Source organism: Parasteatoda tepidariorum, chromosome 2, assembly GCF_982258835.1.
Source record: "Parasteatoda tepidariorum strain Cologne lab strain chromosome 2, Ptep-v5.0, whole genome shotgun sequence".
Classification (NCBI taxonomy): Eukaryota; Metazoa; Arthropoda; class Arachnida; order Araneae; family Theridiidae; genus Parasteatoda; species Parasteatoda tepidariorum.
Genome location: NC_141756.1, coordinates 60,859,574 through 60,876,373, shown reverse-complemented (window position 1 = coordinate 60,876,373; position 16,800 = coordinate 60,859,574). Strand labels below are relative to the sequence as shown.

The window sequence follows — 16,800 nt, the reverse complement described above, 5'->3', positions numbered from 1 at the left end:
GGGCAGAGGGGGGATCCTGCCTTCCCTATTGCACGCCACACCGGCCCTCAACAAGGCATTATGGTCTGGGGTGTCATTTCCTTTGGCAGCCGTACCCCTTTGGTCGTCATTAGAGGTACACTTAGTGCACAGCGGTACCTCGACGACATCCTGAGACCTGTTTTGCTACCGTTCCTTTTGCAGCGCCCTGGGCTAGTCTTTCAGCAGGACAATGCCAGACCACATGCGGTACGTGTTGCTATGAACTGTCTGCAAGCTTGTTAAACTCTTCCTTGGCCTGCCAGATCACCAGATCTCTCTCCCATCGAGCATGTCTGGGACATGATAGAAAGGCGATTGCATCTGGCACGGAATGATGACCTCGTTCGACAATTGGATCGAATTTGGCAGGGAATACCGCAAGAGACTATCCAGGAGCTTTATCGGTCTATGCCACGCCGTGTGGCAGCTTGTATCCAGACTAGAGGCGGGTCAACACCTTATTGAACTTGTTACTGTAACTCTGCAATAAATTATTGAATTGTTCTGAAATTTTAATCATTTACTATTCGGTACATTATCTTCCTATCCACCAATTTTCGTTTCAATCGAACAACTCCTTCTTGGTGCTTCGATTTTTTTTGTTATGGAATGTATTTCTGGAAAAAAATGTCCATTATAGTTTTTCCAGTTGTATGGGAAAATTATCATTTAGAGCTTTTTCCAAATAAGATGCGATTTTAAGATAAGATTGAGTTAAAAAATTTCAATTTATCAAATAACACACCAGAATTTTTCCCTGTGGAGACAGAGGATCTATACTAGGAACTCCATCAAGGATTTTAAATATTCTAACAGCGGCCAGTTTAGCGTTATTGTAGTCAGGAGCAATCGCGAAAGCTTGTCCAACCATCGTCATTCCAATTAAAGCTCCTTGAAGGACCCTGTTTTAATAAGAAAATAAATTAAAACTAGTCAAATAATACCCAAATGAAGAATAGGTGTACTTTGTGCAACGTATGAATAAATCAAAACAATGTGAATAAAGTATAAATAAGAAAAAATATAAAAAATAATACAAAAAATAAACATACTGATATATGAACAAGAATCTTCCTCAGTGTCAAAGCCAGAAACGTGTTCTCCAAACTAATAGTTCAGGTAATAAAACTCAAAAATGAAAGTTAATGCAAAAATTGGCGGGAGTTTCTTCTTTGCACACCTTTTTTTAGTGCTGAACATGAATACGCATTCTGTGATCAAGCTTTTTTTCAGGAAATATGTTGATAAATATGGAGGATAGGGCCTCCCACTATCCTCCAATATTCATACTTTTTCACAAACCTTCCCCAAATCAATCTCTAGTTTTCAAATACGTTGTTAGAAATTTTCCTTCTTGAGACGTAAAAAAAAGATAAAAAAAAGACTGGCTTTTAGAAGAAAATAATTTTTTGGAAAGCAATTTTGGTCGCAAAATGAGGATTCATGTTCAGCTCTCCAAAAAACAAAAAATTAAAACTCCAAGTGCACAAAAAAAAAGAAAACTCCCGTCAATTGTTCGTGGTGAAATCCTTTATTAACTGGACTTTTAGTCCAACGAATTTTTTTGTGCTTCGCACTGAAGAAGGTTCAAATTTTTCGAGCCGTAATTAGCATGCTGCTTTTGTGCTTTTCTTTCAGCTTCCCCCACGTTGTGTTGGTTATACCATATACTTTTTATGCATCCTATTTACGTATCCCATATATTTTCTATCTTACAGTTAAGCGTTTTAGTTATATTAATTTAAAGTGTTTTAAACCAATAAGCTAAACGTGAAACACATTGAGTCCATGTACAGAAATTAAGTAAATGTATAAATTTTATAATTAGTTTAAACAAAGTTATGCCATTGAAATTAATAATTTATCCAATGGAAAGTCTAAAATAAATGCATATTATGTCCATGCACTGATTATACTTTAGCATGTGTAAACTAGGATTTTTCATATATATTTTAATGCTACAAAAATTTAAATAAATATGGACACATGCATTGTATTTTTTCAACTCTGTTGTACAAAAATACTGGGAAGCTAGAAAGCTAATGACTTAGTTACTAAACCCCTGAGATTTGTAAATAAATAAATATTTAAATAAATAGATATTGAATGCTGAAGTAATAATTAAATGAATTAAATGAAGCATTTTAGTTCTTTAAACTCGTTAAAAAAATGCTTTACGTTAAATCATTTCTAGAGTGGTCAGAAGTATATGTATTTTCCTGAAATCAAATGTATTGAAAATATCTTACATTAAGAGGTTTTCATATTTCAGCTCTTTGTCAGCAACTAGTATCGATCCATAATACAGAACAGCAGCATACGAAAAAGGATTCAGTGCTTGGGCAAAACCATAAATAAATCCTCTAATATGCGCCATTTTCCGAGAATTTCTAAAACAAATAATGAAAATAATAAACTTAATGTATTTTTCCGTTATTATTCGAAGTGCACTGAACTGTTATTAATGATTTGACTTTAGTTCAATGTTTAGGTATTATAGGCTAAAATAAAAAAAAAATGATCTGTGCTAAATACAACAATATAAAAATAGTATATAAACTGTGGTAACGAGATAAGATTCTTTATTGTCAGGAAATTTGTTGTGAGGGACAACTTTTTTTTCTGGGATCAGAGCCAGATTATATTTCGTCAAAAACAAAATATAAAACTAAATTTGAATATTGTTTCAGTGGTATCCAACCAGTGAGCAATATTCCTAGCATACCGAGCATTAGCAACATACAGCCAGTGAGCATTAGCAACATACCGAGAATTAGTAAAGAAACATGATCTCAGGCATCCTATTTCAATAGGATGCCGGTGATTGTGACACATGTGATAAATAATACACTAGTCTCCTATATTATTACTTTTTTTCTTTCTAACAAGTGAATTATATTTAGTTATTTCATTTAAATAACTAGTCTGTTTAAGGAAACTATGAAAGCATTGATATATTAAAATTTTCTATGTATTTGCTGTCTGATTTTTAAAACGTGTTAAGAAATAATAAATATCTGATTAAATACTTGTAAAGTATCTGCATGTTTCAGGTTTTAAAAGTAGACGTGACCTTCTAGCTGTAATGAAAAGGAAGAATGGATAAAAATAAATTGGGAAGTCCTAGAATTTTTCATTTCTAATTTTTCTTAAAAAAATTAAATGTTTATAAGAAAACATCTCCGCTTTACAAAGAAAAGGAAAAAAAAGAAAAAAAATTAATAAAAAAGCACAATTTGAATAAAAAATTCGGTATTGAAAAGCATTCATTAAATTTGTTATAAAATTGCCTTAGCAGCATTTCATTTATATTATATTATTTAACAACGGTTTTACGACAATAACGTGTCCTCTTGCGTAATCTCATAAATTTTCATAATAATGTATTGGTTTTTCTTCATCTGATGAAGAAACTTTGCATTAGTTTTCGTAAAGATATCTGTTTATTTTGCATTTAAGCTAAAAATAATAATAATTGTTTTGTGTTATTAAAAACGCACTTGAAAACTTCATAGCTATAGCAGAACATAATTAAAGCAATTATTGGTATAAACTAACTTGAGAGGTATCAAAAGAGCATTGCAGAACTGGCGGTAGAAATTTTCTTCTTGATGCAGAGATGCAACAGTGCGAATGCTTTCTATTGCTTCTATTGCTACCTAAATATTAAAAAAATAAACACGCATTAAATAATGCTTCTAAATGTATGTTTAAGCAAGCATTTTAAAATATAAACTAAACTATTTTTCTAGAATTTTTTGAAGCGTGAATATCTTTCACAAAATAAATGGAGGAAGAACATATTCTAATCACAAAATTAATTATTGGATTTGATCAGTGTTTTCCAAACTTTAATTTCTCACGATAAAATCATAGCAACATTTTTTGTATAAATCGTATATTTTATTTATCTGTTTCAAATGTTCAACACATTTAATGATTTCTTTTCTTAAATGTGCTAAAAAAAACTTAGAGAACTATTTTAACTACGTACTGTCCGCAAAAAAAAAAAAGATATCACCCTGAATAACTTTCGTTCTAACGATCCGATTTTCACGAACTAAGTGTCAATCTTAATGGTTCCTGGGGGTGACCTCAAATATGCTAATTAATTAGTGCTAACTATTAATTAAGTTACGAAATCAGACACAAAAACGTACTTTCTCTGAATAAACATATATTTTTTTTACATATTTGGAATCTAGACACTTGAATTAGGGGGGGTAGACAAAATTTTAAAACAATTGGGTCGTAAATTGGGTTGCAATAAAGGTTTATATATTTGGCGATAGTCCAGAAAACCGACAAAAAAAGTCGCCTGCGCAAATAAATATTTTAAGATAACCCATTGACTGATTCAAAAGAGAAACGCTTAATTTTACTAGGTTGCTAGGCAACCAATTTCTGACTGTAAAAAAATTTAAATAATGTTTTGTGATTGCTCTGAGAGGTTTAATTAATAGTTAATAGAAAACATCTCGAAGTTTCTAGGCAATAGACAATAAGTTTATTTATGTCCAAAAAGCAACAAAAAAAAAATTATTTTAATCTCCTTTGAAAAGAAAATTTGAATCGATTTATAAGTTTTTAGAATTTAAATACATGAACTTTTTATCTGATATTATTTAGATTATGCTATTTTTGCTATGTTTATTCGAGGATTTCATACTAAAATCAAATTAACGTAACTTATAATAGCTATATACAAAATTTTAGGGATAGAGATTTTTACAGCTTTAATCGAGTCTTCTAGGCATGAAAGTTTGAAGAAAAAAAAAGTGCTTGAAAAATAAAATGTAGATTGTATAGTAATTCTAATGCACATTCACAAGGTTTTCTATAATTTACGATATTTCTTTTTTCTATAACTCAATGAATTGCTGAATGTTTAGTGGCATTTTAAAAACATTGAAATATGTTATGTTTAAGAATAAGATATTGAAATAATATGTTGCATATTGTATGATTCATTGTTTTAAAAATTGCTTCATTTTGCTAGATATTTACGTTACATGGTTTTCTTTGGATAAAGATGATTAGCAAATAGCATCCACATGTTTCGATACATTCTGAAACTTACGTTCGCAAATTCACCATAAAATGCCGCACAGCATATTCTTCAATTACGATAAGCTACATTTACCACCAAATACTGCTACTATGATTATTTTTGTTTTCTTATATATATATATATATATATATATATATATATATATATATATATATATATATATATATATATATATATATATATATATATATATATATATATATATATATATATATATATATATATATATATATATATATATATATATATATATATATATATATATATATATATACATATATATATACATATATATATATATATATATATATATATATATATATATATATATATATATATATATATATATATATATATATATATATATATATATATATATATATATATATATATATATATATATATATATATATATATATATATATATATATATATCTGATATGATACTCTCTTTTTAAACAGAGCTCGTAAGGCCCTTAAGATACTGAAATGGGGGCACGAAAACTTAAAAGAATTTTTTTTCCTAATGCCCGCCTGTGTTAACAGCCGTCAATTCAGGCATCTACAGGGCGACAGATATCTGTGTGGCCTAAGGATTCCTAACGAGCATCAAACATTCTCAAAATTAAGTGTTCATTCACTGGAAAATTTAGTGTTTATTCAATTTAAGAACTGTTCCTTCACTTGGTTATCTTACTACTTATTATTTAAACCACCAAAAGCTTAAAACAATATTATGTAAGTTATCTAAATTTTTTTTACATAATTTGCATTTAATAACAAATATGTCGACATGCATTTAATAACAAATACGTCATTTAGCTAAAATTAAAAATTTTGAAATTTTTATGAATTTTTTTAAAGACAAGCTAAGCTTAAGTATTCCTTCACTGGTTAGTTTACCCTATAAGATTTTGAGAAATTTGCGATGTTGTGAGAGATGCTTAAAAATGTTGACTACGTATTTTTATTAATATTCATAAAATATATATTGAAGAAAATGATGAATATTTTATTCCAAATTTATTCATTCGTATGTATATTATTGAAATTTTATCAGTTATTGAGAAAAAAAAACTAAAAAATAAAAAATAATCACATTAAAGAAGCACAATCTGTTGTATAATCATATTCTATCAGAAGCATGTTTTTATAAAACTCCACATTCTCTGAATAAAATGTATTTTATTCAATAAAATGTTTTATTCAAATTTCTTTACTAAATTGCAAATAGAATTTTAGACGACTAAAAAAGAAACATCGTATTTTATAGCTTAAAAAAATAAAAATTAAAAGATAAGCAAACGATTATTAGCGAAAAAAATATGAATGAAATTTTATGCTAAGCGCGCGAAGTCAAGTTCCTCGCAAGCTTATCACATTTTAATATTAATCGCCCCATTTAATCATTTCTTCAATGTCACCAAATTATTTTTTTAAAAATAATTAATTTTAATTTTTCTCAGCTTCTAATAAATAAAAACAGTTGAAACTTTAGATTTTTCAATTGAAAAATATGTAAATTAATATGGTATAAAAAAATTCATACCTTATAATTCAAAAATTTTTCATCCTTAATTTAATTAAATAATAAAAAATAATTAACAATTATTAAAAAAAAAATTTTTCGTGAAATTATCTTTGGGTAAATGAGTTTTATGACTGGGTGAAATTTTCTTCGAATTGCTTTATTAGTTTTTAAAATATGACTAAAAACGTAAAAAGTGAAATTAACATTAAGGGGTACGAACTTTGGATCGCTCTCCTGACCAAACTATGGGGACCATATTTCCCAGATTGCGGCTACCCCCTATATTTTGAAGGTTAAAAATCCAAATATGTAAGAAAAAATATATGTTTATTCAGAGAAAGTACGTTTTTGTGTCTGATTTCGTAACTTAATTAATAGTTAGCACTAATTAATTAGCATATTTGAGGTCACCCCCAGGGACCATTAAGATTAATACTTAGTTCGTGAAAATCCGATCATTAGAACGAAAGTTATTCTATATCTATTTTTTTTTTTTGCGGACTGTACATTTAATTTCGTTCTCCTCGAAAATTGAGCTCCGACGACGCACATGGCAAACTCATATGGGTGATTCTCACAAAATATGACAATTCACAGTCTCTTGCTCCAAGATCAAATACTGTACTACTAAAGGAATTTTCTAAAAAATTTTTAGCAAATAGCATTGCTGTTAGCAATTTAAAATTAATTGAATATCAAAATGTCATTTTCCTGTTATGTCACAAGCAATATTTCCAATAATAACTAGCTTCAAAACTTCCCATACATTTTTCAATATCTAATTTTTTTATCTCAACCATTGTAAGCATTTCTAGAATGTATGTAGAGGGTATTATTTCCAAAAACTTGATTGAAAATAATTTTTTCTGTCAATAATTTGTTTGTCGCATGAAAATCAGCCATTTTCCTGGCCACTTTCTTTTAGTAATTTATAACCAAAATTGATAACTCAAGAAATCAATATCTTAGGTTAAGACTGATTAACGCGGAATTTGAAAAAAAGTAGAGTTTATTCAATAAAAGTATATTACAGAATGAATAAGAAAAATTATTTAGAATTTTTTAAGTTGAAATCTTTTTTAATGTCTTTTAAGTGTTATTAAAAAAGAAATCGAGGACAATATTTAGATTTAATGAGTACACGCATGAAATGTTTTACTTAAATATTTCATGCAATTTTATTGTTAAAATTATTACCTTTGATGCAGCCTCTGTTCCAGCCTTTTCACTTGTTGAATGACCTGATACAACTCTTCCTTGAAAATAAGCACTCAAGAAAATGAATGGTATGAAAGCCAATGTTACACCACCAAGTCTCTGATCAAACCACATTGCCAGAATTAATCCAAATACAAAAGTTGAAAGAGCTCGAAATAAGGTTGACATTCTTGAACCGGTGGCCTAAAAGTATCAATATATGTAATAAATCAATTTATACTAATCAATATTTAAAAGCACACGCAATTTGAATATTAAATGTTATATAATTTTTGTTACATTTTTCCTTTGTCTATGTGAGAAATGTGTTAAGCACTACACCGTCAACCATGTTGGGTGAAAAATTGAAGCAATTGCTGTTACAATTGTAATAAACAACCAATAAACTAATACTAATATTCCTATTTAATAAATTTTTATTAAAAGTCATATTTAACAATTACAATTAACAGTATTATTCAATAAATTCTAAGCCATTAATAACTATTATTAAAATATTTGACATTTGATTTGATTTTAAATTTTTAAGCAATTAACTTATAAGTCTTGTTGTTGCTGCTGTTGGCGTATGCCTGTTAACGTAGAGGGGTGCGATTGTTCTTGCTTTCCCGAGGCGCCATCTTTGGCCAAGAATTCGACTTCTGCGACACCCATACGTCACACCCGTTTATAGGGTGTGACACATTCATACATTCATTCATTCATCTACGGATCGTAATTTTGACCTGAATCAGAGAACGATCAATCTCCGATTCAGTACCCCCAGAGGTCTTGATTTGTTAAGGAAACATGGAGGACTTTGCGACTCGACAGATTTAGCATGCATCAGTCACCATTTTACTCCAGGAGGAGTCAACTTATAATTTCTAAAAAAAAAACTTATTTAACAGTAATTTTAAAATTTTGTATTAAATGTGTACCTAATTTTTTTTAAATTTTAATACATTTTTGTATGGAATTAAATAACTGACTGACAATATTCGTTTCAATTAATAATTTTTTAATTTTTTTTTTAAAGAATTCAAATAAATTTACCCCTTGAACTTGTGAAGCATCTGACGTCAGGCGAGAACAAAGAGCACCAACACTGTTTTTAGAACTGTCGAAATAACTCATATCCTGTAAAAAAAATTGTTTTGTAATTAATGAAAAGGAATTTTAAACTAAGCTTTAAGCAGTGAATATATATTAATTACAAACCTGAGTAATTATCTTGGCAAACACCATTTTTCTTAATCTTGAAGTTAGTTTTTCACCAGCAACAGAAAGCATAAATATCTGAAAATAGATCACAACATAAGTAAAATATGAAATAAATGGTAACTTGTAACCATGCAACAATAACACATTTATTAGTTTGCATGCTTATTTTATCATTCTAATTGCAAAGACTTTAAGATATAATAAATGTTTCTCAGTTTTAATGTCATTAGTTTTTAAGTCAAAGATTTTTTTTTAAATAAGACTAATTAATTTTTAATTACGATGAAATGAAGGATGCCATTAGTATTAATAGAGTAAATAATATTCCTTAGTTGTTTGATAACTATAAGAAATTTAAAGTATTGGTTTTTGCTGCATCAGTAACAATTGTTAACAATGCATTTGATTTTAAGTAATCCATCAATATGACGAGTTTTATAGATACATTTGAAGGTGGTTAGTTTTAGTAAGCATGATTACTGACAGTTTATTACAATGGCTATAATATTAAATATGGCTGAATCAATGAGCTCATGTAAAAAATAGGAAATGAATAAAAATATTAGTTTTTGAGTTTAGTCTTAAAATATTACCCACCTTTAGATTATAATGAATCCACTCATTAATTACGAGGTCTGAGATAGTTTTTTCTATATCATAGTTGTAATGAATATTTTTATTTTTGGAATAAGGTAATTAACGTAATTAAGTATTTAGAAATGATAAAAAAGTGAAGTATAGCAGTAAACTATGTGTCATTAAGAATGAAGTTTATTTCCATACCTGTAGAAAAGTGCAGATAAAAGATGAAATTCCTAATGCCACAAAGATGAGACACCAAAAGTTAGTTTCTTCAGTAATTTGATCAGATGGTTTAGCTAAAACCTATTAAAAAATTTAAATTGTCAAAAAAATATTTTTGCAAATAATTGCAGGCATTACTTTACGAGAGCTCTTTGATAATGCTATACAACAAAGTCTGAATGCAACAAATCCACATCTGTCTCTAAAGCATTCTGGTAAAGAAATAATAATTCTAAAATAAAAAATAACTATATAAAAACTTTTCTAACTTATGATACTATATCATCCAAAACTCTGCAAAATAGGATTAGAAAATGTCGTTAAATTTTACATTGACTTTTGATATAGTTATGTTTTAAGCTACTATCTTAAGTAACAATACTTTCTCCAATAAAGGAAGCACACGCGCGATAGCGTCAGAAGTACAGAGTGGTTTATAATACCAACTTTTAGGGATATAAATTTCAGTAAGAATAATGCACGGCAGATTCCTGTATTTTTAACCAGTTCTCGTGAGAGCATTCAATGTGAATGTAAAATGTTACTAACATGCATCGAGAACACAACAATGCGTAACACTTCAATTTTTGGAGGCAGAAGGTGAGGTCAATGAGGAATTTTATCGTTGAATGTTTGCAGTTTATGGCAAAATCTCCCTAGGACAAACGGTTCGGATCAAATGTTGTGAGTGTTTTCGCGGTGAGTGTACATCAAGATTCTGCCAAACCTCATCTTCAAACGCACTTATTTATTAGGAATTGGTAACTACTAAACTCAGTGGCGCGACAACCCATAGAGGGCCAAGACCTACTGTGCCTATCTTAGTTTTCTTGATCTTGAGTTCTGCGACGCAGGAGCAGATGTTCGGTTAGGTGGTCAGCCGAATGCGAAACCCCCAGTGCTTAGTTCCCAAGCATGTTTGGCACTCATTTATAGACTCACTGAAGGGATGAAAGGCTGAGTCAACCTTGACCGGCCCGATGATCGAGCCCAGGACCTGTGGCACGCGAAGTGGAGTGTGAAGCGCTACCACTTATCCACCGGGGGTCAGAATTCGTAACTCCTGTAATAAAATAACTAAAGATGATTGAACAGTCTCACAACATTTGGTCAGACCTTTGTTCTGCATTTAAAAAATCGTAATATATTGCATTGTTCTGCTTTCGACACATCCTTCTTAACAGGATTTTACAATTGCTTTAAATGCTCTCTTGTGAACTAGGCAATCAGTTATACACAATATTCGGCTATCTCTAAAGTATTTCTAACTCTACTCCACACTTACCTTAACAGTCCAGTGAACAATGAAATTGGAAAATCGTTGTGGAAAATTACTGTTGTATTTACCTTTATTTAGTTTAAAATAGCTTTAAAGCATGAGCAAAACATACTTTTTAACTACGTAGATTTTCAAAAAATCATCCATAGAAAAGTATATAAATAATTAAAATTTAAATATTTAAAAAGCAATATTAAAAAAACTAACTAATATTTTCAATAGCGTAAAGGGTTATAGAGATTGAAATATCCTTTTCAATGTTCGATTAGCCATAAATTTGTCATTCACGAATCACATTTTGAGTGTTCTAAGTAAATATATAAAGATTGAGGAAGAAGAGCGGCTTATGTCTATTTTTCAAATAAATGTCTATTGGTTCTCCGTTTTGTTCATCTTGATGATAACTAATTGTTGACAAATCAATAACGTTGAAAATTGTTTTTCCCCGAGAGTTCTTACACAATAAATATGTGCCGTGCTGAGAGGAAACGGTTCCTGTTCACGCCCAGACAAGAAGAACAAAGAAAAATATACGATGGAAAGACTAGTGATTGAAAAGGAATTTTGTGGGGGAAAAAAACAGATTTTTTCCAATTCGATTTCCAAATTTTATTTTTTTTACAACACCAAAAACTTAAAATTTTGTTTCTAAATTTTCAAGGGACATAAATTAATACATCTGCCATTCCTATTTATCGTTATGTTCATGATTTAAACCGTATGCTCGCACCTGAAAAATTTAAAAACATGAAATTCATTTTTCTCATGTACAGTTTTCATGAACACAAACCGTTTCTGCTCCTTTAAACTTCATAAATTAACATACGGACAACAAACAGTATTATAACTCTGAGTATATAAGAAAATGAATAAACTAGTCACAAAATTATTTTAAGAGAAAATATTTTTACAAAAATAATAACAATCGCAGAATTATAAATTCGTAAGCATACCCCCAAAATAGATCCAAATATGATACCAAAAGCAGGCATATATAAGCCCATGCACATTGCAGCCAGTCCTCCAATGACAATAAAAGGCCATTCAGGTGCTGAAACTTTAAACAATCTAGATTTGGGTGGATCCTCTTTCTCCTCTTCCTCATCCTCCTGAGCTTTCTATAATTATTAAATTACAGATAATTTAATTGATATAGAAACAATTAATGGTACATCAAGTAAGTTGATGTGTAATTAATACACTATTTTTGTCCAACTCTAAGACATGTGTTACCTTCGAATCTTCAGATTGGATTTATGGAGTAGTTCCAGTGCTTCTTCGCGAACTAACGTACCTTTTGTGTGATGTGGCGTTCCCACAAATAAAAGAAAATTAAATGAACGTGTTAGTCAGATCAGTGAATCCTGAGGTGTAACTCCATACCACGTGCCAGAAGCAGGCGATACGACATCATGGATACAAGGTTCTGGAGATCTAAGTCTAAATTGGAGAAGTGGCCGCATGAATAAATGGAGCTGCTATCTATTTGTGGGCTTTTGAGCTAAGACGTACTTTCAGCCTTGCTCTGTTTTCTTGTCAAACGAAAATAGTAAGTTAGAGATAAACGTTATCAAAACTTGATAAAAACTTGAGTGAAAGACAAGTCTATATATCATATTAATTTCTCAAAGCGAAGGAGAAAAGGTGAAAATCAATAGCTAAAATTTCAGACATTGAAAAATTTGTTAGTTTTAATCCCACTTTTCCCAATATTGATTCGAAAAACTTAGATCACAGTTTCGTTTTCATCTCGCTAAGCCCCTAAATAGATATAACTTTAATACGAAACCTAACTTTTAACTAATCGTAATCAAAGTCGAGCAACTGTTTTTCACTTTGACTCCGCTAAAATTGTCATCGAATTTTGACTACACAGCTTTGGTTTTAATTACATAGTTAATAAAAATTTAAAGCTTGTAAAATTGAGCAAATGTTCGCTATCTTCTTACCACAGATCCTTCTTTTTCAGATATTTGGCGATCTATACCACTTGATATTTGGCGATGCATGCCCGGTTTTAGAATGCTGGCAGAAGAAAGACCTCTTTGAAGACTGGTATCTGATGATATACTTAAAGCACGGGTTCTGTCTTCAATGAGCGGCAAATCGTCCTCCTTTTCTTCTTCTTTTTCTTCTTTACTAGTCTTAAGGAAGAAAATTTATGTAACAATTAAGTACACCTGCATTATTCATTGGAAAAAAGTCTATAAATTTTGAAATCCTTTTACCTGTGTAACAACTAAATCATAATAAAGACCTTTTCTTTTCATTAATTCGTCATGTGTACCAGTCTCTTTTACATTTCCTTCTGATAAAACAACAATTTTATCTGCTGTTCTAATCGTTGAAAGCCTGTGTGCAACAACAATTGTCGTTCTTCCTTTGCGAGCCTAAAATTGAAAAGTATTTTATGGAAAATATATGCAAATGCAAACAATCATTCATAAGACAGACGGTTTCTTGTAATATATTTATTTTAAGGCCTCTTGATCAAAATAAAAATTAAGTGATAACTGCCTGTATTAAGAAGTTATTTACAAATATATATAATTTGAAACAAAATCTTAAGCAAAACATAAATAAAGTAGGTTTCGAAAATTTTCATTTAGTTTATTATAATTTTTATAGCTATCCATGTCTTACTAACCAATATAAATTACGAGAAAATTTTTTTGACGTCATACGACAAATAATCAGGTTTTGAGATAGTTTGTAATTTTCCTTTGGCATTTTATTTCGATTAGTATTTATTGACTTGAAATAAATTGGTAAAAGTTCATAATAATTCTGTTCTATTTACTAGCTGCGAAATCACGAACGCTAGTAGATCCTATTTCTGAGGAATTATAAATTAGAACGTTTTTTTAATTTTTTTTTACAAAATGCATTTAATGCTTTTCAGCGTGACATTTTATTCTCTAAAATAGTTTAGCTTATAATTAACATCAAAATAACTTTGTTAACGTATCTATTACGGCATTTGAGAAAATATCTGATAAATGAAAATTTATTTAGTACTTTAAACTATTCTTTTGCTAATCACACTAATATTCGAGGTTTAAACATTGGGCATATTCATACTAAGACACTGAACTATCATAGTGAAGAACTGGGGCTCGATCGCCAGCAGCGGCTTGAAGCCTATCCATCACCTTCAAATCGATGGGTACCAGCCTGTTTGAGGAGTAAAAGCGGCATATGCGCAATACAGGACACATTACTGCAATCATCTCTTGTCACGAAATTACGGAGTCCAATTGCGATTAACATCTACACTACCCTGGGCTGTTTCAGAACGATTTTACATTTGGATACATAATTAATAATCGTGATAGATATACAAATTTCTAATAAAAAAAACATATGTAAAGCATTTATTAATTCAATATAAAAACGCAACAAAATTTGAAGACAAATTGATACAACATTATGACTGTTAAAGCAAAAATATTTAATTAAGGAAAAATTCGTTTGAATAATTAATTAGATTTGCTTAAAAATACACCGATGATTGAATAGCTACAGGTTATACAATATTATATAATCTTTCAAAATTTCTAACTGTAATATGTACGTAATAACTAAATAAAAGTATTATTATTGATAATTTTAGAACTTCTATGAATTTTTCCTCAAAACTTCAAGGAAACAAAAATAATGCGACATGCTGTTTTGAATAAACAATATAAAACTTAACGTTTTTCAGTTCTTAATTTTTTTTTAAAATGATGCAAAACCGATTAAACTTTATTTAGATGTCGCTAAAACTTATTTTTATACTAATTGCATAAAAACAAAGATGCTTGCTAAAAATCTCATAACAAGCAACTGTATACTGTTTCACTACCTATCCAAAACTGATAATTGCAGAATTGTATTGTCATAATTTTGTCAGAAAAAAATAGTCTAAAATATGCTTTATATCTCAAATTGCGATTGGGTGGTGGCCCTGTATTTTACATGTACCGAAAGATAATGTCAAATAAATTAAATATCCATCATCAGTATATTTGTGAAAACAAATAGAGAGGATTAAAAGCATACTTTATCAAAACAATTGAAATTAAATTTTTGGACTCAAAAAAATTAAACGCATTATTTCTAAGTACATGAAATAATTTTTTGTCAAAATGAAAAGTTTTCAAAAATAGGTACAATTAATTACGAATTCTGCAACGAGCGCAGATAATTCCACCAAATCAAAATGGCAACAATGGGTTCAATTTGATACAAACGACTAAATTAATGATGCTTTGTTTTATAAGTTCACAATTCCCAAAAAATGACCAAAATATCGAAATTTTCTTTATTGCTTATAATAAAACTTCAAACTATTTCAAATGCACTGAAAAATAACCATCTCTCTATCTACATTTTTGAAAAAGCTATGACTGATTTTAAATTGTCCTAATACAGAAACTTGCTCCACAGGCAGACTTTGAAGTGCTTTTCTCATAGATACTCTTGTGTTTTAATCTTAATTAATTCCCTAATGAATTTTTTTTATTTAAGATACAGCTTTGAAGTAGACTTATTTTATCTTAAGTATAATATATTTATTTATACTGTGAGTGGAATAAGCATTTTATGAGGTATTACAATTTTTACAGCACGCTATATATACCTAACAGATATTTTTAACCTTTTTTTCCACTTTTTTACAAATTAATCCATAAAAATGATTCTAATTGATATGCACAACAAATGAGTGAACAAAATTGTTAAGATAAATATTGTAAGCACTAAGAAAGAAAATTTTTTTTTGAAAACATGTTAAAATAAAAAGGCTTAGAGATACAAAAATTATGAATTTTTTCACATTTATTTAATTTCATTATACGATCCTGAAGAAGCTTCACCGAATGTAATACTTTCGAATTTTCAATCATGACAAAAAGAGGACATTAATGTCTATATCTATTTTAGTTGTTTGCGCTTTCGATTAAAAGTTATTAGTATATAAACAAGAGGAATTATGTTTTGGCACAAAAAGAACCATTTTAAATTTTCTTCTCAGGAAAGAGTTCTTTGTCTATTACCTGGTCTAGAGCAGCTTGAACTATAGCTTCACTTTCAGTATCCAACGCTGAAGTTGCTTCATCCAATAATAATATTTTAGGATTTTTTATTAAGGCACGAGCTATAGCAATTCTTTGTTTCTGACCTCCACTCAGCTGAGTTCCACGTTCTCCCACAAGAGTATTGTATTTCTATTTAAAAATAATTACATATGAGAACATATATAGATTAAACGAAAGGCTGAATAGAGACAAGCAAATGATGTATGACTTACTAATGGTAAGGCATCAATGAAGTCATACGCATTAGCAATTTTGGCAGCTGTCTCAATTTCTTCTTGCGTTGCGTCTAGTTTACCGTATTTAATATTTTCTAAAATTGTTGTCGAAAATAGTACAGGCTCTTGTCCAACGAGACCTATATGGTCTCTTAACCAACCAACGTTCAAATCTTTGACATCTGTGCCATCAAGCTCAACCTAAAAAAAATTCAATCATCTTGAAATTGAATACAATCTTTAACAATAAAATGAACAGTTTGTGTGTCTCCTTTATAACTCCAGAGCAAATTGCACTAGAGTCCTCAAATTTAGACAACAGCATCAAGAGATAGTTTTGTCACTTATCATAATAGCCGTTCAAAGATTTCACTTAG

General features: G+C 29.5%; 1 protein-coding gene across 2 annotated transcripts in view; it reads right to left on the bottom strand.

Moving 5' to 3' along the window:
- Nucleotides 1-16,800, bottom strand: part of LOC107453349 (ATP-dependent translocase ABCB1) — a 50,721-nt gene that overhangs the window by 13,751 nt on the left and 20,170 nt on the right. For both annotated transcript variants that reach the window (XM_087157409.1, XM_087157410.1), the window contains exons 11-22: nt 16,421-16,624; nt 16,167-16,337; nt 13,356-13,517; nt 13,077-13,271; nt 12,081-12,245; nt 9,828-9,929; nt 9,042-9,119; nt 8,877-8,960; nt 7,821-8,024; nt 3,580-3,680; nt 2,271-2,411; nt 767-923 (exon numbers count right to left, since the gene is read on the bottom strand). In XM_087157409.1, coding sequence (XP_087013535.1) covers nt 767-923; nt 2,271-2,411; nt 3,580-3,680; nt 7,821-8,024; nt 8,877-8,960; nt 9,042-9,119; nt 9,828-9,929; nt 12,081-12,245; nt 13,077-13,271; nt 13,356-13,517; nt 16,167-16,337; nt 16,421-16,624 — 1,764 coding nt within the window. The remainder of the gene's footprint in view (nt 1-766; nt 924-2,270; nt 2,412-3,579; nt 3,681-7,820; nt 8,025-8,876; nt 8,961-9,041; nt 9,120-9,827; nt 9,930-12,080; nt 12,246-13,076; nt 13,272-13,355; nt 13,518-16,166; nt 16,338-16,420; nt 16,625-16,800) is intronic.